General features: G+C 51.4%; 1 protein-coding gene across 1 annotated transcript; it reads left to right on the forward strand.

The window, feature by feature from the left end:
• The first annotated feature begins 3107 nt into the window (after positions 1-3107).
• Positions 3108-23682, forward strand: CCDC197 (coiled-coil domain containing 197). Its single transcript, XM_089663643.1, has 9 exons — positions 3108-3303; positions 6896-6941; positions 7332-7508; positions 10670-10827; positions 13423-13505; positions 16035-16207; positions 20002-20112; positions 21109-21219; positions 23422-23682. The coding sequence occupies exons 1-9, from the start codon at positions 3197-3199 to the stop codon at positions 23581-23583; spliced, it is 1128 nt and encodes a 375-aa protein (XP_089519769.1). The 5' UTR covers positions 3108-3196; the 3' UTR covers positions 23584-23682.
• The last annotated feature ends 6 nt before the right edge of the window (positions 23683-23688 follow it).

The following is a 23688-nucleotide window of genomic DNA, read 5'->3' on the forward strand; positions in this document are numbered from 1 at the left end:
ATATAGTGTATATACAGGGGGGGGACAATACTTGGGGCAATATAGTGTATATAGGGGGGGCGGGGACAATACTTGGGGTAATATAGTGTATATACAGGGGGGCGGGGACAATACTTGGGGTAATATAGTGTATATAGGGGGGGGTGGGGACAATACTTGGGGCAATATAGTGTATATACAGGGGGGCGGGGACAATACTTGGGGTAATATAGTGTATATACAGGGGGGGGGACAATACTTGGGGTAATATAGTGTATATACAGGGGGGCGGGGACAATACTTGGGGCAATATAGTGTATATAGGGGGGGCGGGGACAATACTTGGGGTAATATAGTGTATATACAGGGGGGCGGGGACAATACTTGGGGCAATATAGTGTATATACAGGGGGGCGGGGACAATACTTGGGGCAATATAGTGTATATACAGGGGGGCGGGGACAATACTTGGGGTAATATAGTGTATATACAGGGGGGGGACAATACTTGGGGTAATATAGTGTATATAGGGGGGGCGGGGACAATACTTGGGGTAATATAGTGTATATAGGGGGGGCGGGGACAATACTTGGGGCAATATAGTGTATATAGGGGGGGCGGGGACAATACTTGGGGCAATATAGTGTATATAAAACATCTAAGGATAACAAATGTTGTGTTGTCACCCCAGGACAGGAAATGTGGTATTTGTAGGATCACCAGGTGAAAATAAAGCCCTAAAAAAGGAAAACTAATGCAGCCAGCACATGTGAGGACAGGTTTTCTGCATTCCATGATGGGTTCAGATAAAGTCTCATTTTCCTGGTCCGGACCCGCTGAGCTGTGACATCTTAGGATAGAAAAGTCGTCCCAAACAAGACGATAAACAGTGAACTTTGCACATGCCGAACAGTAACATTGACGGGGAGGCCGGAGGCGGGTGGAGGAGGTTTGGGGTCACATGATCGATGTCATATATAACTCTTCATGTAAGGAAGGACGTTTCTGATGCGCTGGGATCACCGGAGTAACGCAACACTTCGCCTCACCCACCAGACACTAAATAAGTCATCCTCGTGTCTTGAGCGAGATTCGATTACCACAACGAGTCACATTGTTTCCTCCACACCTCCCTTTACTGTGTATTTGTATTTATTTGGGGTTCGTCTAGATCAGGGGTCTAGAAGTGCCCCATCATTGGTGTCAGTGGGAGGAATAGTGCCCCATCATTGGTGTCAGTGGGAGGAATAGCGCCCCATCATTGGAGTCAGTGGGAGGAATAGTGCCCCATCATTGGAGTCAGTGGGAGGAATAGTGTCCCATCATTGGTGTCAGTGGGAGGAATAGTGCCCCATCATTGGTGTCAGTGGGAGGAATAGTGCCCCATCATTGGTGTCAGTGGGAGGAATAGTGCCCCATCATTGGTGTCAGTGGGAGGAATAGTGCCCCATCATTGGTGTCAGTGGGAGGAATAGTGCCCCATCATTGGTATCAGTGGAAGGAATAGCGCCCCATCGTTGGTGTCAGTGGGAGGAATAGTGCCCCATCATTGGTGTCAGTGGGAGGAATAGCGCCCCATCATTGGTATCAGTGGGAGGAATAGCGCCCCATCGTTGGTGTCAGTGGGGAGGAATAGTGCCCCATCGTTGGTGTCAGTGGGAGGAATAGTGCCCCATCGTTGGTGTCAGTGGGAGGAATAGTGCCCCATCGTTGGTGTCAGTGGGAGGAATAGTGCCCCATCATTGGTGTCAGTGGAGGAATAGTGCCCCATCATTGGTGTCAGTGGGTGGAATAGTGTTCCATCATTGGTGTCAGTGGGAGGAATAGTGCCCCATCATTGGTGTCAGTGGGAGGAATAGTGCCCCATCATTGGTATCAGTGGAAGGAATAGCGCCCCATCGTTGGTGTCAGTGGGAGGAATAGTGCCCCATCATTGGTATCAGTGGAAGGAATAGCGCCCCATCGTTGGTGTCAGTGGGAGGAATAGTGCCCCATCATTGGTGTCAGTGGGAGGAATAGTGCCCCATCATTGGTATCAGTGGGAGGAATAGCGCCCCATTGTTGGTGTCAGTGGGGAGGAATAGTGCCCCATCATTGGTGTCAGTGGGAGGAATAGTGCCCCATCATTGGTGTCAGTGGGAGGAATAGTGCCCCATCATTGGTGTCAGTGGGAGGAATAGTGCCCCATCATTGGTGTCAGTGGAGGAATAGTGTCCCATCATTGGTGTCAGTGGGAGGAATAGTGCCCCATCATTGGAGTCAGTGGGAGGAATAGTGCCCCATCGTTGGTGTCAGTGGGAGGAATAGTGCCCCATCGTTGGTGTCAGTGGGAGGAATAGTGCCCCATCGTTGGTGTCAGTGGGAGGAATAGTGTCCCATCATTGGTGTCAGTGGGAGGAATAGTGCCCCATCATTGGAGTCAGTGGGAGGAATAGTGCCCCATCATTGGTGTCAGTGGGAGGAATAGTGCCCCATCATTGGTGTCAGTGGGAGGAATAGTGCCCCATCGTTGGTGTCAGTGGAGGAATAGTGCCCCATCGTTGGTGTCAGTGGAGGAATAGTGCTTCAAGGACTGGATAAAGGCAAGCAAAGAACCGCATCTGTCCCCAGGGCCACAGTTTGGAGACCACATATCGCCACCAGCAGCCACACGTGGCAGTAATGTGTGTATTGGTCAGGAATGTATGTCACCCTCATTGGGTGCCGATAGTTTGTGTTTCCAGCCATTGGATGTATACAATTCTTCTTCCATTCCAATCAATGACTAAACATGTACGCATGGACACGGATGTGCGGACAGAACCTGCAGACCTGCACACCGCGGCAGAACGCAGCGCTCCTTTCCGCACGTAGACGCACAGCCACGGCATAAATGGGGCTGTAGGCCAGGAATGGGGCAGGTGGGGGAGGGTCAGCTCCAGGCAGAATATATAGACATCACACACAATGCACCCCTCCATCCATGCACCCCGTCCCCCCTGTACACAATGCCCCCCCTCTGTACATATTGCCCCCCTCCTCCTTTACACACTTTGGCTCCTCCCACACACGCACCCTCTTTGGCACACACTGGACTAGCCCGGCGGAGTGGGCGGGGACCCTCAGTCGCTGTTTGGTGCTGTGATTGGCGGAGGGTCTCCATGGTGACAGAACGCGGACCCAGCGCCGTGCGGAGAGAAGTTTTCCAAGTACGTCCGGCGGCGATCGTCGGAGAACAATGAGCGATCCCGAGCAACCTCCGTTCCCCGGGAACACCCCGAAATATGAGCTCAACCTGGACCTCCGGAGGAGGAATGTCTTCGTCACCCAGCTGGAGGAGGCCAGGTCAGCCCCCCCTTCACCCCCAATTATATCCCACCCCCCAATTATATCCCACCCCCCATTTATATCCCACCCCCAATTATATCCCACCCCCATTTATATCCCACCCCCCATTTATATCCCACCCCCCATTTATATCCCACTCCCTCCAATTATATTCCCTCAAATAATATCCCCCCCATTATACCCCCCAATTATATCCCACCCCTAATTTATATCCCACCCCCAATTATACACCCCCAAATGATATCCCACCCCAATTATATCCCCCCCAATTTTATCCCCCCATTATATCCCAGTCCCACCTCCAATTATATCCCCCCAATTATACCCCCAATTATATCCCCCAAATTATACCCCACCCCCAATTATACCCCCCAATTATAATCGCCCAATTACATCCCCCCAATTATATCCCACCTCCAATTATAGCCCACCCCCTTCAATTATACTCCCAAAATTATATCCCACCCCCAAATGTTATCCCCCAAATATACCCCCCAAATTATATCCCTCCAAATATATCCCCAAAATTATTTCTCACCTCCAATTATATATCCCATTACTCCCAATAATATCCCCCATCACAGGGCTGATCTAGCAGGATGCTGGGGTGGGCTGTACCCCCCTACATTTTACTTGTGCCCCCATCCCCCCAGGTCTCTTAGAGCGCATCCACTGATCCGCGAGCCAGTCTGATGCAGACCCCTGAGGTAAGGGGGCGCTCTGATGGGGACATGTGATAAAAAGGGGGACTCATTGTGAGATATTTGTTTGATAAGTGCCAAACATACCCCTTGATCCTGCCAGAAATCCGGTGCTGTCCTGTGTTATCTCAAACAATATCAGCCGCCTAGCTCCTCTGCAAACTACAGAACACCTCCCCCTTTATTATAGTGATGAGGGGGAGGTGTTCTGTAGTCCTGCCCTAAGGTGACAACACTGCTACTCCACAGATATACAGTGAAGGAAATGCGTATTTGCTCCCCGGCTGATGCTGAATGTTCGCCCCTCACACAGAAATGATCGGTCTAACAATGGAATGTTCGCCCCTCACACAGAAATGATCGGTCTAACAATGGAATGTTCGCCCCTCACACAGAAATGATCGGTCTAACAATGGAATGTTCGCCCCTCACACAGAAATGATCGGTCTAACAATGGAATGTTCGCCCCTCACACAGAAGTGATCGGTCTAACAATGGAATGTTCGCCCCTCACACAGAAATGATCGGTCTAACAATGGAATGTTCGCCCCTCACACAGAAATGATCGGTCTAACAATGGAATGTTCGCCCCTCACACAGAAGTGATCGGTCTAACAATGGAATGTTCGGTGTAACACTGAGAGACAGAATACAACAACAAATTCAGCAGAAATGCGTCTAACAAATGATGACGGATCTGCATGTTCATGAGAGAAAGAAGGATTGGATCCCCTTCACAAAACATGACTTAGTACTTGGTGGCCAATCCCTTGTTGGCAATCACAGAGGTCAGGCGTTTCCTGGAGTTGGCCCCCAGGTTCGCACACATCTCAGGAGGGATTTTGGCCCACTCCTCTTGGCAGATCCTCTCCAAGTCATTAAGGTTTGGTGGCTGACGTTTGGCAACTCGAACTTTCAGCTCCCTCCACAGATTTTCCATCGGATGAAGGTCTGTAGACTGGCTAGGCCACTCCAGGACCTTAATGTGCTTCTTCTTGAGCCGCTCCTTTGTTGCCTTGGCCGTGTGTTTTGGGTCATTGTCATGCTGGAACACCCATCCACCACCCATTTTCAATGCCCTGGCTGAGGGAAGAAGGTTCTCACCCAAGATTTGATGGCACATTGCCCCGTCCATCATCCCTTTGATGCGGTGCAGTTGTCCTGTCCCCTTAGCAGAAAAACACCCCCAAAGCAGAATGTTTCCACCACCATGTTTCACAGTTGGGATGGTGTTCTTGGGGTCATAGGCAGCATTCCTCCTCCTCCAAACACGGCGAGTTGCGTTGATGCCAAAGAGCTGGATTTTGGTCTCCTCTGACCACAACACTTCCCACCAGTCCTCCTCGGCATCATTCAGATGTTCAGTGGCAGACTTCAGACGGGCCTGGACATGGGCTTTCTTGAGCAGAGGGACCGTGCGGGCACTGCAGGATTTCAGTCCTTGTCGGCGTAGTGTGTTACCAATTGTTTTCTTGGTGACTGTGGTCCCAGCTGCCTGGAGATCATTGACAAGATCCTCACGTGTAGTTCTGGGATGATTCCTCACTGTTCTCATGATCATTGACACCCCACGAGGTGAGATCTTGCATGGTGCACCAGACCTAGGGAGACTGACACTTGTTTTGTGTTTCTTCCATTTGTGAATGATTGCACCAACTGTTGTCACCTTCTCACCAAGCTGCTTGGCCATAGTTTGGTAGCCCAGTCCAGCCTTGTGTAGGTCTACCATCTTGTCCCTGACATCCTTGGACAGCTCTTTGGTCTTTGCCATGGTGGAGAGTTTGGAATCTGATGGTTTGATGGCTCCTGTGGACAGGTGTCTTTTATACAGGTAACACAATGAGATTAGCAGCACTCCCTTTAAGAGACTGCTTCTAATCTCAGCTTGTTACCTGTATGAGAGACACCTGGGAGCCAGAAATCCTGCTGAATGATAGGGGATCAAATCCTTCTTTCCCTCATGAACATGCAGATCCGTCATCATTTGTTAGACGCATTTCTGCTGAATTTGTTGTTGTATTCTGTCTCTCAGTGTTACACCGAACATTCCATTGTTAGACCGATCGTTTCTGTGTGAGGGGCGAACATTCCATTGTTAGACCGATCGTTTCTGTGTGAGGGGCGAACATTCCATTGTTAGACCGATCATTTCTGTGTGAGGGGCGAACATTCCATTGTTAGACCGATCGTTTCTGTGTGAGGGGCGAACATTCCATTGTTAGACCGATCATTTCTGTGTGAGGGGCGAAAATTCAGCATCAGAGGGGAGCAAATACACATTTCCTGCACTGTAAAGGGGGACTCATTGTGTGGTATCTGTTTGATAAGTGCTAAACATATCCTTTGATCCTGCCAGAAATCCGGTGCTGTCCTGTGTTATCTCAAACAATAATATCAGCAGCCAAGCTCCTCTGCAAACTACAGAACACCTCCCCCTTTATTATAGAGATGAGGAGAGGGGGGGGTTCTGTAGTCCTGCCCTAAGGTGACAACACTGCTCCCCCACAGATACAGCACAGCCAGCAAGCGTTGTCACCCTGGGACAGGAAGTGTTACTGGCGGGATCACCAGGTGAAAATAATGGTATACAAAGGAAACGAATGCAGCCAACACAGGCAGTATATACCGTATACAGCGTATCACCCTGGGATGGAAAGGGAGGTGTGATGTGAATGAGCCCCTTTGTGGGATTGGATGCGCTCAGTGCGGGCAGCTCAGGGGGACACCAGGCCAGCCGACTACTAATAGCCGCATGGCATTTTCATGATGCGGGTTCAGCAGGTGTGGGCACAGCGCCCGGAGGGTGTCGGTGACACCGGATTGATGTTCCAGATCCACGGTGCAGCTTTATCAGGATTCCCTGTCAATGTTGAAACTTTCTTTTTCAGGGATGAGGAGGATGAAGGTGTCACACAAATCCCCATAATAAAAGAGGTGAGTGAGGCGTCTCCACATTTATTGCAGCCAGTAACGTGGATCCAAATCCGATACATTGTATCATGTGAGGCGTATCCTCCTATGTAATGTGTCATTGTAACCATTCCAGGTATTTGTTTCCTCCCAGGACCCCCCCCCCCCCCCGACAATGCTGTCATCTGCTCTTCTCTCCAGAAGGGCGGCGCCATCTTTATTTAGGCATCATCCAGGGTCACCATCTACCTCCTGGACTGAGATGCTCGGGGGAAGGGGGGGGGGGCTAATCTGATCTCCTTCCGGTGCTGTCAGTGCCAGGCATTTGCGTGAAATGGTTGCAAATTGCGTGCTCATCCCTTATTGCGCCCAATATCCGCCCGTAACGGGAAATATTTTTCTGCTGGAGTTTAGGCTGCTGGTAAGATTTTGGACACCAGCAAGAACACTCTGCAGAGGACGCTGGTCCTGAAAAAAGAGGTGGAGTACGACCGCATCAGCCAGGAACTGGTTCGCAAAAGGGAGGAGTTCGGCGAGCGCATGCGGGAGCTGGAGGCGCGGAGGGAGGAGTTTACGCTGAAAGAGAAAGAGGTGAGGACACTGCAGTATGGATCGTCATTTTCTGCCTGCTGAGCAGACCACAGACCAGACAATCTGATTGTACAACTGGTTGGGCCTTGAAAAGTACGGCTCATTACATCATAGGGGTCGCTGTGTACTGGGCTGTATATACGTTTGACTCCTGTGCTCTGTGTATTACATACTGATGCCTCCCGAATTCTATACGTTGAATACACCTGACCCCTGCATTCTTTACAATACGTACTTCTGTCCCCTGCATGCTGTACATTACATACTGCTGACCCCTGTACTCTGTACATTACATACTGCTGACCCCTGTACTCTGTACATTACATCCTGCTGACCCCTGTACTCTGTACATTACATATTGCTGACCTCTGTACTCTGTACATTGCATACTGCAGACCCCTGTACTCTGTACATTACATACTGTTGACCCCTGCACTCTGTACATTACATACTGCTGACCCCTGTACTCTGTACATTACATACTGCTGACCCCTGTACTCTGTACATTACATATTGTTGACCCCTGCACTCTGTACATTACATACTGCTGACCCCTGTACTCTGTACATTACATATTGTTGACCCCTGCACTCTGTACATTACATACTGCTGACCCCTGTACTCTGTACATTACGTATTGCTGACCCCTGTACTCTGTACATTACATATTGTTGACCCCTGTACTCTGTACATTACATACTGCTGACCCCTGTACTCTGTACATTACATATTGTTGACCCCTGTACTCTGTACATTACGTATTGCTGACCCCTGTACTCTGTACATTACATATTGTTGACCCCTGTACTCTGTACATTACATACTGCTGACCCCTGTACTCTGTACATTACATACTGCTGACCCCTGTACTCTGTACATTACATATTGTTGACCCCTGTACTCTGTACATTACATACTGCTGACCCCTGTACTCTGCACATTACATACTGCTGACCCCTGTACTCTGTACATTACATACTGCTGACCCCTGTACTCTGTACATTACATATTGTTGACCCCTGCACTCTGTACATTACATACTGCTGACCCCTGTACTCTGTACATTACATATTGTTGACCCCTGCACTCTGTACATTACATACTGCTGACCCCTGTACTCTGTACATTACATATTGTTGACCCCTGTACTCTGTACATTACATACTGCTGACCCCTGTACTCTGTACATTACATATTGTTGACCCCTGTACTCTGTACATTACATACTGCTGACCCCTGTACTCTGCACAATACATACCGCTGACCCCTGCACTCTGTACATTACATACTGCTGACCCCTGCACTCTGTACATTACATACCGCTGACCCCTGCACTCTGTACATTACATACCGCTGACCCCTGCACTCTGTACATTACATACCGCTGACCCCTGCACTCTGTACATTACATACCGCTGACCCCTGCACTCTGCACATTACATACCGCTGACCCCTGCACTCTGCACATTACATACCGCTGACCCCTGTACTCTTTACATTACATACTGCTGACCCCTGTACTCTGTACATTACATACTGCTGACCCCTGTACTCTGTACATTACATATTGTTGACCCCTGCACTCTGTACATTACATACTGCTGACCCCTGTACTCTGTACATTACATATTGTTGACCCCTGCACTCTGTACATTACATACTGCTGACCCCTGTACTCTGTACATTACGTATTGCTGACCCCTGTACTCTGTACATTACATATTGTTGACCCCTGTACTCTGTACATTACATACTGCTGACCCCTGTACTCTGTACATTACATATTGTTGACCCCTGTACTCTGTACATTACGTATTGCTGACCCCTGTACTCTGTACATTACATATTGTTGACCCCTGTACTCTGTACATTACATACTGCTGACCCCTGTACTCTGTACATTACATACTGCTGACCCCTGTACTCTGTACATTACATATTGTTGACCCCTGTACTCTGTACATTACATACTGCTGACCCCTGTACTCTGCACATTACATACTGCTGACCCCTGTACTCTGTACATTACATACTGCTGACCCCTGTACTCTGTACATTACATATTGTTGACCCCTGCACTCTGTACATTACATACTGCTGACCCCTGTACTCTGTACATTACATATTGTTGACCCCTGCACTCTGTACATTACATACTGCTGACCCCTGTACTCTGTACATTACATATTGTTGACCCCTGTACTCTGTACATTACATACTGCTGACCCCTGTACTCTGTACATTACATATTGTTGACCCCTGTACTCTGTACATTACATACTGCTGACCCCTGTACTCTGCACAATACATACCGCTGACCCCTGCACTCTGTACATTACATACTGCTGACCCCTGCACTCTGTACATTACATACCGCTGACCCCTGCACTCTGTACATTACATACCGCTGACCCCTGCACTCTGTACATTACATACCGCTGACCCCTGCACTCTGTACATTACATACCGCTGACCCCTGCACTCTGCACATTACATACCGCTGACCCCTGCACTCTGCACATTACATACCGCTGACCCCTGTACTCTTTACATTACATACTGCTGACCCCTGTACTCTGTACATTGCATACCGCTGACCCCTGTACTCTGTACATTACATACTGCTGACCCCTGTACTCTGTACATTACATACTGCTGACCCCTGTACTCTGTACATTACATACTGCTGACCCCTGTACTCTGTACATTGCATATTGTTGACCCCTGAACTATGTACATTACATACTACTGACCCCCAAGGCTCCCGGTTGGTCCTGTATTGAGAACGGTGACTTCATTTACCAACATGGAGGCTGGGGGGGCAGGGTGGGTCACATGACTGAGGACATTTAGTCACTAGTCACACCGCTGCGATTTGTGTGCAATTTCAGGTGCGATTTCTGAAGACTTTATTGCTGCTTGTGAAGATTTTCAACGATTTCTTGCGATTTCCATTCTATTCTCTGTATGTGAAATCGCAACAAAACTGCCGAAAAAGTCATGTTAAGACATTCACATTCATTTCATGTGATTTCAGTTTGCAAATCACACGTGAGTTCGCCGCGGCGTGACCGCGCACATATACGCATTTCCAGTATTTATCTCCGCAATTCCCGCTGTATATCACCCGGACCTAACGGTCCCGGAATTCCCATCCGCAGTATTCAGAGAAAGCGGAGAAGTTCGAAAAGTTCCTAAAGGACAGCGAAGCCAAACAGCGGCGGGCGACGGCGAGATACCAAGCCGAGTCGCGGCAAAACGATCAGCGCAGAACCGAGATCGAACAACTGGCAGAACAACTCCAAGAAAAGAAAGTCAGGTAGGCTGCCCTGTGCCCTCCCCCCAACTCCTATAACCCCGCCTCCAACCAACTCCCCCATCTCCTATAACCCCTCCTCCACACCTCCCCCCAACTCCTATAACCCCTCCTCCACACCTCCGCCCAACTCCTATAACCCCTCCTCCACACCTCCCCCCAACTCCTATAACCCCTCCTCCACACCTCCCCCCAACTCCTATAACCCCTCCTCCAACCAACTCTCCCCAACTCCTATAACCTCACCTCCAACCAACTCCCCCCATCTCCTATAACCCCTCCTCCAACCAACTCCCCCCATCTCCTATAACCCCTCCTCCAAACAACTCCCCCCATCTCCTATAACCCCTCCTCCAACCATCTCCCCCCATCTCCTATAACCCCTCCTCCAAACAACTCCCCCCATCTCCTATAACCCCTCCTCCAACCAACTCCCCCCATCTCCTATAACCCCTCCTCCAACCAACTCCCCCCATCTCCTATAACCCCTCCTCCAACCAACTCCCCCCAACTCCTATAACCCCTCCTCCAACCAACTCCCCCCAACTCCTATAACCCCTCCTCCAACCAACTCCCCCCATCTCCTATAACCCCTCCTTCACACCTCCCCCCAACTCCTATAACCCCTCCTCCAACCAACTCCACCCATCTCCTATAACCCCTCCTCCAACCAACTCCCCCCATCTCCTATAACCCCTCCTTCACACCTCCCCCCAACTCCTATAACCCCTCCTCCAACCAACTCCACCCATCTCCTATAACCCCTCCTCCAACCAACTCCCCCCAACTCCTATAACCCCTCCTCTAACCAACTCCCCCATCTCCTATAACCCCTCCTCCAACCAACTCCCCCCAACTCCTATAACCCCTCCTCCAACCAACTCCCCCATCTCCTATAACCCCTCCTCCAACCAACTCCCCCCAACTCCTATAACCCCTCCTCCACCACTCCCCCAACTCCTATAACCCCACCTTCAACCAACTCCCCCCATCTCCTATAACCCCTCCTCCAACCAACTCCCCCCATCTCCTATAACCCCTCCTCCAACCAACTCCCCCAAACTCCTAAAACCCCTCCTCCAACCAACTCCCCCCAACTCCTATAACCCCTCCTTCACTCCTCCCCCCAACTCCTATAACCCCTCCTCCACCACTCCCCCAACTCCTATAACCCCACCTCCAACCAACTCCCCCCATCTCATATAACCCCAACTCCCCCCAACTCCTATAACCCCTCCTCCAACCAACTCCCCCATCTCTTATAACCCCTCCTCCAACCAACTCCCCCCAACTCCTATAACCCCTCCTCCACCACTCCCCCCAACTCCTATAACCCCACCTCCAACCAACTCCCCCCATCTCCTATAACCCCTCCTCCAACCAACTCCCCCCAACTCCTATAACCCCACCTCCAACCAACTCCACCCATCTCCTATAACCCCTCCTTCACACCTCCCCCCAGTTCCTATAACCCCTCCTCCAACCAACTCCCCCCATCTCCTATAACCCCTCCTCCAACCAACTCCCCCCAACTCCTATAACCCCGCCTCCAACTAACTCCCCCCATCTCCTATAACCCCTCCTCCAACCAACTCCCCCCATCTCCTATAACCCCTCCTCCAACCAACTCCCCCCAACTCCTATAACCCCTCCCCCAACCAACTCCCCAAACTCCTAAAACCCCTCCTCCACACCTCCCCGCAACTCCTATAATCCCTCCTCCACACCTCCCCCCATCTCCTATAACCCCTCCTCCAATCAACTCCCCCCAACTCCTATAACCCCTCCTCCAATCAACTCCCCCCAACTCCTATAACCCCTCCTCCAATCAACTCCCCCCAACTCCTATAACCCCTCCTCCACCTCTCCCCCCATCTCCTATAACCCCTCCTCCACCACTCCCCCCATCTCCTATAACCCCTCCTCCAACCAACTCCCCCCAACTCCTATAACCCCTCCTGCACACCTCCCCCCATCTCCTATAACCCCTCCTCCAATCAACTCCCCCCAACTCTTATAACCCCTCCTCCAACTCCCCCCAACTCCTATAACCCCTCCACCACTCCCCCCAACTCCTATAACCCCTCCTCCAATCAACTCCCCCCAACTCCTATAACCCCTCCTCCAACCAACTCCCCCCATCTCCTATAACCCCTCCTCCAACCAACTCCCCCCAACTCCTATAACCCCTCCTGCACACCTATCCTGGTTTCCAACCATTGATACTCCTCCTCTATACCTACCTACTTCAATTCTTTCAACTTTTCCTCCACTTGCCCCACTTCCATAAACCCCCCACCCCATCCCCCACCACCACAACTCCTATACCCCCCACCCCATCCCCCATCACCACAACTCTTATTCCCTCCCCCCCAGCGCTCTTCCCCCATTGGAAGCTCTTTATCTGCGTCATGACTCCATAACATGGTGATGATGAGGGTGGATGATGAGGTTGGGTACGCACTATGGGGCCCTATAAAGAGGGGGCCCTTGGTGGAGCCACCACCTCTTCTACCCCTCCCCTCACCTCACTGACAACCTGCAATGGAGGCCTTGTTGGGAAATCTCTGGAATAACATGAAATCTTTTCTCCTGTAGACAGCGGAGGCTCCAGGATCGGGTGAGGAGGAACACAATCTACGAGGAGTTCTTGTTGAAGATGTTGGAGAAAGTCCCGGACAGTAAGTGATCGCTGAGCCGAACCGACCAATCCGTCGTGTCACCATTTTCCTGTCCTAGAGCTCCCCAATGTTCTCCTCTTCCCTCCACTTCAAAATACCGATTTCCTGGCCATTAAGTATACCCAGATTTTTTTGTAATCTCATTTTCAACCAGCAGATGGCGCTTTAGCTTCCTTTTCCATGTTCTCTAGACTATCCTTCATTGTTGACAAAAGTTGGTTGTTTATAGAGCTCAGTAGCTCAAACTACACCAGTGAATAAGTCTGAGCAGTGACTCCTCCCCCTTCCTCTGTATGGCTCAAAGACAGGGTGCCTGAAAGGAGGTAACTGCTGCCGCGTTCTCTGGGAATCCTTTGTCACAGCTGTGCCCCAAAAATGTAAAACAAAGATTTCATATAGGAAGTAATAGATACACCTCCTCCCAAATCATATAACCCCTCCTCCACACCTCTGCCCAACTCCTATATCCCCTCCTCCACCACTCCCCCAACTCCTATATCTCCTCCTCCACACCTACTCCCAAATCATATAACCCCTCCTCCACCACTCCCCCAACTCCTATATCCCCTCCTCCACCACTCCCTCCCCAACTCCTATAACCCCTCCTCCACACCTCCGCCCAACTTTAACCCCTCCTCCACCACTCCCCCCAACTTTAACCCCTCCTCCACCACTCCCCCCAACTCCTATAACCCCTCCCCCAACTCCTATAACCCCTCCTCCACCACTCCCCCCAACTTTAACCCCTCCTCCACCACTCCCTGCAACTCCTATAACCCCTTCTCCACCACTCCCCCCAACTCCTATAACCCCTCCTCCCCATCTTCCCCAACTCCTATAACCACTCCCCCCAACTCCTATAAACCCTCCTCCACCACTCCCCCAACTCCTATAACCCCTCCTACACGACTCCCCCCAACTCCTATAACCCCTCCTCCACACCTTCCCCAACTCCTATAACCCCTCCTCCACCACTCCCCCCAACTCCTATAACCCCTCCTCCACCACTCCCCTCAACTCCTATAACTCCTCCTGCACGACTCCCCCCAACTCCTATAACCCCTCCTCCACACCTCCCCCCAACTCCTATAACCCCTCCTGCACCACTCCCCCCAACTCCTATAACCCCTCCTCCACTCCTTCCCCCAACTCCTATATCCCTTCCTCTCCATTGTAATCCCGGACTGAAAGACAGGGTGCCTGAGAGGAGGTAACTGCTGCCGCATTCTCTGGGAATCCTTTGTCACAGCTGAAACAAAGATTTCATATAGGAAGTAATAGATACACCTCCTCCCAAATCATATAACCCCTCCTCCACCACTCCCCCCAACTTTAACCCCTCCTCCACCACTCCCCCCAACTTTAACCCCTCTTCCACCACTCCCTCCAGCTCCTATAACCCCTCCTCCACCACTCCCCCCAACTCCTATAACCCCTCCCCCAACTCCTATAACCCCTTTTCCACCACTCCCCCCAACTCCTATAACCCCTCCTCCACCACTCCCCCCCAACTCCTATAACCCCTCCCCCAACTCCTATAACCCCTTCTCCACCACTCCCTTCAACTCCTATAACCCCTCCTCCACCACTCCCCCCAACTCCTATAACCCCTCCTCCCCACCTTCCCCAACTCCTATAACCTCTCCTCCACCACTCCCCCCAACTCCTATAACCCCTCCTCCACCACTCCCCCCAACTCCTATAACCCCTCCTCCCCACCTTCCCCAACTCCTATAACCCCTCCTCCACCACTCCCCCCAACTCCTATAACCCCTCCTACAGGACTCCCCCCAACTCCTATAACCCCTTTTCCACACCTCCCACCAACTCCTATAACCCCTCCTATACAACTCCCCCCAACTCCTATAACCCCTCCTCCACCACTCCCCCCAACTCCTATAACCCCTCCTCCACACCTCCCCCCAACTCCTATAACCCCTCCTCCACACCTTCCCCCAACTCCTATAACCCCTCCTCCACCACTCCCCCCATCTCCTATAACCCCTCCTACACGACTCCCCCCAACTCCTATAACACCTCCACACCTCCCCCAACTCCTATAACCCCTCCTACATGACTCCCCCCAACTCCTATAACTCCTCCTCCACACAGCAGATGGCACTTTAGCTTCCTCTTCCATGTTTTCTAGACTATCCTTCATTGCTGACAAAAGTTGGTTGTTTATAGAGCTCAGTAGCTCAAGCTACACCAGTAATAAGTCTGAGCAGTGACTCCTCCCCCTTCTTCTGTATGGTCCCCTCGGGGTGCCTGAAAGGAGGTAACTGCTGCCGCGTTCTCTGGGAATCCTTTGTCACAGCTGAAACAACGATTTCATATCGGAAGTAATAGATACAAAACATGAAAGTCCAATTGAGCCGAGAGCATAGAGAAGAGGGAGGGAGGAGCCCCGCCCAGCCAGCTGGACGATCGTTGTCATTGGGTAGAACTGCTCAGCATTTGTCAGCGGGCAGGTATGACACCCAGATCACGGCCGGTCACTTTGTATTCCCTCTGTGCTCCTCATTGTAGATTATCTGGAGTACGGCGTGGATTCTCCGGTGAAAGCCATAATCAGACGCTACCAAACGCTGTCCCTAACCAATGAGAATCTGGTGAATAACCTGACGGTCCTCGCCGATGAGCACGAGAGCGCGCAGTACAGCCTGGAGGCGCTGAAGAGACAGCATGACACGGCCAAACTGGTAATCACACTGCCTGCTAGGACCAGGGCGGACTGACCAAGGGCCCGGGGTCAGTAGGGGCCCCATGAGATGCCCCTAGTACTTTCTTAAGCTTTTTTGGGTGTGGTTTGAGTGTGGGTGACGACACAGGGGCCCCATGATCTCCTATTGCCCAGGGGCCCCATGAGTTGTCAGTCCGCCCCTGGCTAGGAGTAATGTGTCCCTTCCTGACAATGCCGTCAGCTGCTTTCTTCTCAACAGAAGGTTGGCGCCATCTTTGTTCAGGCATCGTCCAGGGTCACCACCTACATCCTGGCTCAGAGATGACACAACCATGTAATTCCTGCTTCCTGTGCAGGTCTTAGCTGTGTTCACAAATGCCTGACACAGATCTGCCCCTGCTGCAGCCTCTCACCATGTGCTACAAAGTTACAATGTACAGTCTGATCACTGGGGGAGGGGAGACTGAGGAAATGCCTCCTCCTCCTCCTACAAAGTTACAATGTACAGTCTGATCACTGGGGGAGGAGACTGAGGAAATGCCTCCTCCTCCTTCTACAAAGTTACAATGTACAGTCTGATCACTGGGGGAGGAGAGACTGTGGAAATGCCTCCTCCTCCTTCTACAAAGACACAATGTACAGTCTGATCACTGGGGGAGGGGAGACTGAGGAAATGCTTCCTCCTCCTACAAAGTTACAATGTACAGTCTGATCACTGGGGGAGGGGAGACTGAGGAAATACCCCCTCCTCCTTCTACAAAGTTACAATGTACAGTCTGATCACCGGGGGAGGGGAGACTGAGGAAATGCTGCCTCTTCCTTCTACAAAGTTACAATGTACAGTCTGATCACTGGGGGAGGAGACTGAGGCAACGCTGCCGCCTCCTTCTCCTACAAAATTACAATGTACAGTCTGATCACTGGGGGAGGGGAGACTGAGGAAATGGCTCCTCCTCCTCCTACAAAGTTACAATGTACAGTCTGATCACTGGGGGAGGGGAGACTGAGGAAATGCCTCCTCCTTCTTCTAGAAAGTTACAATGTACAGTCTGATCACTGGGGGAAGGAGACTGAGGAAATGGCTCTAACATGGCGGTGGGGGACTGAGCGGTGGTGGGGCATGAGAGGATCTCAGATAGACAATGGAGGGTGGTGGTCTCATACCTAATGAAGTCATGTGGTGTGTGGCGTAACGCGTAGGACAGAAGCGTGATGACGTCATTTCATTCATTAGATTGTAAGCTCTTAGGAGCCCTCCAACCCCGTCTGTATTGTATTGTAACTGTACTTATAATGTAGAGCGCTGAGCAAACTGTTGGCGATATAAAAATCCTGAATAATAAGAATATAAAATATTAAATAAATAACAATATCGCCCGCGTGCTGCACATTTGCGTCCAAGATGGCCGGAGGGCGTGTGCGGGGAGTGCGTTCATTATGAGCTGACTGAGCTGTCACTGATGGCGTTTGGTCACAGCTTCTGATTGGAAGCCAACGGGATCATGTGACGGACCAATCACAGAGGTCACAGTACAGAAGCCCTCTTAAAGGGGCGCCAGGAGGTGGCGCTGAGGGGTTAAGTTGCTGTGAATTCCGTTGCTCCTCCCGCAGGAGAACGCGGCTGCACCTGGCCCCCTCCGGAGGGGTTGTTGCCATGAAGTGAGCAGGAGGAGAGCCGCAATAATCGCTTCTTTTGTTGTGGAATTCCGCTCTGAGAATTGAGCAATCTGCGTTCGGACAATTAAAGGATTACCCGGCGCTGGCGTGGAATTGGACGCCGTCTGTTTCCCATTCACCATTCATTATTGGATACAATCGTAATTGGATTCTCGATACATAGTTACAGCGAGACAATGGAGGATGGGAGGAGCTTCTCTCCCGCGGATTCCGAACGCACGAGAAGGCGGACTGCAGCGCCGGAGGGGAATCGCCCGATCCGTGTTGTCACCTCCGATCCCACACAATGCGTAGAAAATGGGCCGTCCTATTCACCATATAGGGGCATATACAAAGCAGCCAATACGCCATTCACCCGACATTCACCGCAGGCGAATCCTCCCAATATGTGGGACTTTTAGTTACAGCGATTGATTCGCCTTCAGCTAATGTTTGGTGAATGTGACATTCGCTGCCAGTAAGTGTACCCCGAGGAGTCACAATTCCTGACATCTCACAATCTGCACCAACAACGGCTTCTTTTTTCTTTTTCTTTTGTTTTGAGTTCCTGTCAGAGATTTTGCTTTTCTAAATATTTTGGATTGAGTTATATTATTATTATTATTATTATTATTATTATTCAGTTACAATACAATACAGACGGGGTTGGAGGGCTCCTAAGAGCTTACAATCTAATGAATGAAATGACGTCATCACGCTTCTGCCCTACGCGTTACGTCACACACCACATGACTTCATCAGGTATGAGACCACCACCCTCCATTGTCTTTCTGAGATCCTCTCATGCTCAGCCACTGCTCAGTCCCCCACCGCCATGTTGTTTCTGATGTCATCAAGAGGCCCGTCGGCTCTACTGGGCACCGGGGACTTTGTAGAAGAAGGAGGAGGAGGCATTTCCTCAGTCTCCCCTCCCCCAGTGATCAGACTGTCCATTGTAACTTTGTAGAAGGAGGAGGAGGCATTTCCTCGGTCTCCCCTCCCCCAGTGATCAGACTGTACATTGTAACTTTGTAGAAGGAGGAGGAAGCATTTCCTCAGTCTCCCCTCCCCCAGTGATCAGACTGCACATTGTAACTTTGTAGAAGGAGGAGGAGGCATTTCCTCGGTCTCCCCTCCCCCAGTGATCAGACTGCACATTGTAACTTTGTAGAAGGAGGAGGAGGCATTTCCTCGGTCTCCCCTCCCCCAGTGATCAGACTGTACATTGTAACTTTGTAGAAGGAGGAGGAGTCATTTCCTCGGTCTCCCCTCCCCCACTGATCAGACCGTACATTGTAACTTTGTAGAAGGAGGAGGTGGCATTTCCTCAGTCTCCCCTCTGCCGGCGATCAGACTGTACATTGTAACTTTGTAGGAGGAGGAGGAGGAAGCATTTCCTCAGTCTCCCCTCCCCCAGTGATCAGACTGTACATTGTAACTATGTAGAAGGAGGAGGAGGCGTTTCCTCAGTCTCCCCTCCTCCAGTGATCAGACTGTACATTGTAACTATGTAGAAGGAGGAGGAAGCATTTCCTCAGTCTCCCCTCCCCCAGCGATCAGACTGTACATTGTAACTTTGTAGGAGGAGGAGGAAGCATTTCCTCAGTCTCCCCTCCTCCAGTGATCAGACTATACATTGTAACTTTGTAGAAGGAGGAGGAGGCATTTCCTCAGTCTCCCCTCCCCCAGTGATCAGACTGTACATTGTAACTTTGTACCAAGGGACAAGGTGAGAGTTTGCAGCAGGGGCTGATCTGTGTCAGACATTTGTGAACACAGCCAAAAAACCGCACAGACACCAGGATTTACATGATTGTGTCATCTCTGATTTGGCACATCAGGAAGGAGATGGTGTCTCTGGATGATGCCTGAACAATGATGGTGCTGTCCTCCTGGAGGGAACAGCAGAGGTCCTGCCCTGTATCCTGGGACCAGTTGTCCTGTGTGGACTACAGAACCCCCCTCCCCGTTTTATAGAGAAGAGGAGGAGGTGTTCTGTAGTCCTGTCCTAGGTTGCCAGTGCCGCTCCCCTACAGATGCAGTACAGCGAATGAGCGTTGTCACCCCGGGACACAAAATGTGTTTCTGACGAAAATGAAGCAAAAAGAAAAGGAATGCAGCCGCCACATGAGCCAGCGTTGTGTTTGTGCCCCGCAGACAATGACGGGCGAGCTGTCCCGGCTGCAACTGAACTGCGACCGGCTGCAGGAGAAGAGCAAGCAGCTGGAAGTCGCCTTCAACCTGGAGAAGAACCAGTTCAGGCACCAGGTGAGCCGGGCAGCAGGAAGTGGGGGGGGGGGTTAAAGCGGAACTCCGGGACAGGCAAATATTGTCCGCGGTCACAACGAGTGCGCCATGCCATGCGACTTTCAAATCGCATGGCAAGTCGCACCTTATTGTCTGCAATTACAGCGGCAATATCATGCGCTTTCTGACTCGGTCGGATCGATTTGTACAGTAGTGTACGTGCGACTTGCATAGACGCACCTCAAATCCGAATGACTCCCGACTCATGCGACTTCCCTGTAAGTTGGATCGCTGTGACCGGGGTGTAAGTCTACGTTCCCACCTATGCCCTCTGCGGTGTGTTTTGCATCTTGCAGAAACGCATTGCAATCCATTTACTCTCCGGTCACACCGGGTGCGACTTGGCATGCGATTTGCCATGCCATGCGACTAGCAAATCGCATGACACGTCGCACCTTATTGTCTGCAATTACAGCGGTCCTATCGGTGCGATTCTGATTTGGTCGGAGACGCAGCGATTTTAAAAGTAGCTCATGTGCGACTTCAGGTGCGATTTGTATAGATATCTGTGTCCTGCAAATCGCACCTCAAGTCCAAATGACACCCGACTTTGAAACCCTGCGACTTCACTGTACGTTGGATCGCTGTGACCGGGGTGTACGTCTACGTTCCCACCTACGCCTTTTGTGGTGCGTTTTGCATTTTGCAGAAACACATTGCAGTCCATTTACACCCCGGTCACAGCGATCCAACTTTCAGTGAAGTCGCACGATTTCAAAGTCGGGTGTGATTCGGATTTGGGGTGCGATTTGCAGGACACAGATGTCTATGGAAGTCGCACCTCGATTCGTCATGGCTCCAGACGTGAACTACGACACTGACCGCCATATCACCGACTTTCTGTGCGTTTTGGCGTGTGAACCGGCTGTAAGTGTCATTGTGGGTGGAGTGGGGGGGGGGGGGTGGAGGGTGAGTTTTGTTTTCTGACTGAATTCATCCGATCTCTTCGGTCCGCAGAGCGTGGAAATCGGGAGCCTGCTATTGGCTGTGGTGAACCTGGCGGAGCAATGTCAGATGAAGCATTACGGACCGCTGGCCGACCTCAGCCAGAAGCTGGACATGATCAAAGTGAGAGCCGAATCCTGTGCTGAGCGATGAGACATCCACACACAGCGCCCCCTCAGGGATCCCAGACGAACTGTCCTCAAAAAGGGGTTTTCTTTTTAAATCAGCACAAGGGACATTCTGTACAGTCAATGAGATGTGTGCCTTGTGCTGCTGTCTGACCCCTGCACTTCCCGACCCCTGCACTTCCCGACCCCTGCACTCTGTGCGTTACACACTGCTGACCCCTGCACTCTCTGTGATAAACACTCCTTACCCCTGCACTCTTTGTAATACACACTCCTGATCCCTGCACTCTCTATGATAACCACTCCTGACCCCTGCACTCTCTGTGAGTTACATACACCTGACCCCTGCACTATAGGCACTTTATAGGTGTACAGTATATAGGTATATACAGACGTGGCGCTCTTTCCTTGGCCTTCTTCCTGTGGATTTCTCAGTAACTCCCATCGTACACACGGTGCCGTTCAGTGACTCCCATCGTACACACGGTGCCGTTCAGTGACTCCCATCGTACAGAGGGTGCCGTTCAGTAACTCCCATCATACACACGGTGCCGTTCAGTGACTCCCATCGTACACACGGTGCCGTTCAGTGACTCCCATCGTACACACGGTGCCATTCAGTGACTCCCATCGTACACAGGGTGCCGTTCAGTGACTCCCATCGTACACAGGGTGCCGTTCAGTGACTCTCATCATACACAGGGTGCCGTTCAGTGACTCTCATCGTACACACGGTGCCGTTCAGTGACTCTCATCGTACACAGGGTGCCGTTCAGTGACTCTCATCGTACACAGGGTGCCGTTCAGTGACTCTCATCGTACACAGGGTGCCGTTCAGTGACTCCCATCGTACACACAGTGCCGTTCAGTGACTCCCATCGTACACACGGTGCCGTTCAGTGACTCCCATCGTACACAGGGTGCCGTTCAGTGACTCCCATCGTACACAGGGTGCCGTTCAGTGACTCTCATCGTACACACCGTGCCGTTCAATGACTCTCATCGTACACACCGTGCCGTTCAATGACTCCCATCGTACACACGGTGCCGTTCAGTGACTCCCATCGTACACACGGTGCCGTTCAGTGACTCCCATCGTACACACGGTGCCGTTCAGTGACTCCCATCGTACACAGGGTGCCGTTCAGTGACTCCCATCGTACACACGGTGCCGTTCAGTGACTCCCATCGTACACAGGGTGCCGTTCAGTGACTCCCATCGTACACAGGGTGCCGTTCAGTGACTCTCATCGTACACACGGTGCCGTTCAGTGACTCCCATCGTACACACGGTGCCGTTCAGTTGACTCCCATCGTACAGAGGGTGCCGTTCAGTAACTCCCCATCATACACACGGTGCCGTTCAGTGACTCCCATCGTACACAGGGTGCCGTTCAGTGACTCCCATCATACACACGGTGCCGTTCAGTGACTCCCATCGTACACACGGTGCCGTTCAATGACTCCCATCGTACACACGGTGCCGTTCAGTGACTCCCATCGTACACACGGTGCCGTTCAGTGACTCCCATCATACACAGGGTGCCGTTCAGTAACTCCCATCATACACACGGTGCCGTTCAGTGACTCCCATCGTACACACGGTGCCGTTCAGTGACTCCCATCGTACACAGGGTGCCGTTCAGTAACTCCCATCGTACACACGGTGCCGTTCAGTGACTCCCATCGTACACAGGGTGCCGTTCAATGACTCCCATCGTACACAGGGTGCCGTTCAGTGACTCCCATCGTACACAGGGTGCCGTTCAGTGACTCCCATCGTACACAGGGTGCCGTTCAGTGACTCTCATCGTACACACGGTGCCGTTCAGTGACTCCCATCGTACACACGGTGCCGTTCAGTGACTCTCATCGTACACACGGTGCCGTTCAGTGACTCTCATCGTACACAGGGTGCCGTTCAGTGACTCCATCGTACACAGGGTGCCGTTCAGTGACTCCCATCGTACACAGGGTGCCGTTCAGTGACTCCCATCGTACACACCGTGCCGTTCAATGACTCTCATCGTACACAGGGTGCCGTTCAGTGACTCCCATCGTACACAGGGTGCCGTTCAGTGACTCCCATCGTACACAGGGTGCCGTTCAATGACTCTCATCGTACACAGGGTGCCGTTCAGTGACTCCCATCGTACACACGGTGCCGTTCAGTGACTCTCATCCTCCATATTTCCAGGAATACATTCTGGAGAAAATCCAGATCGAACGTTTGGCCAGAAAGCCGTACGAAGAGCTGCAGGTGTTGTCCAATCCGGAGGAATATCTCAGGAGACAGAAGAAGACGGCCAATAAGGAGAAGAAGAAAAGTCCCAAAAGGGCGATTTCCTCCCAGAACTGATTTCCTGGTTGGAGGGACCACCCGGCGGGTTCTTCTACCTCTCACAGTCCCGGTGACATTGCGGTGGAGATCAGATCCGTTGATTTGGACGCTTTGGCGCAGATT

The sequence above is a fragment of the Staurois parvus genome, unplaced genomic scaffold, assembly GCF_062004578.1.
Source record: "Staurois parvus isolate SC_StPar_1 unplaced genomic scaffold, SC_StPar_1.0 ptg001737l, whole genome shotgun sequence".
NCBI lineage: Eukaryota > Metazoa > Chordata > Amphibia > Anura > Ranidae > Staurois > Staurois parvus.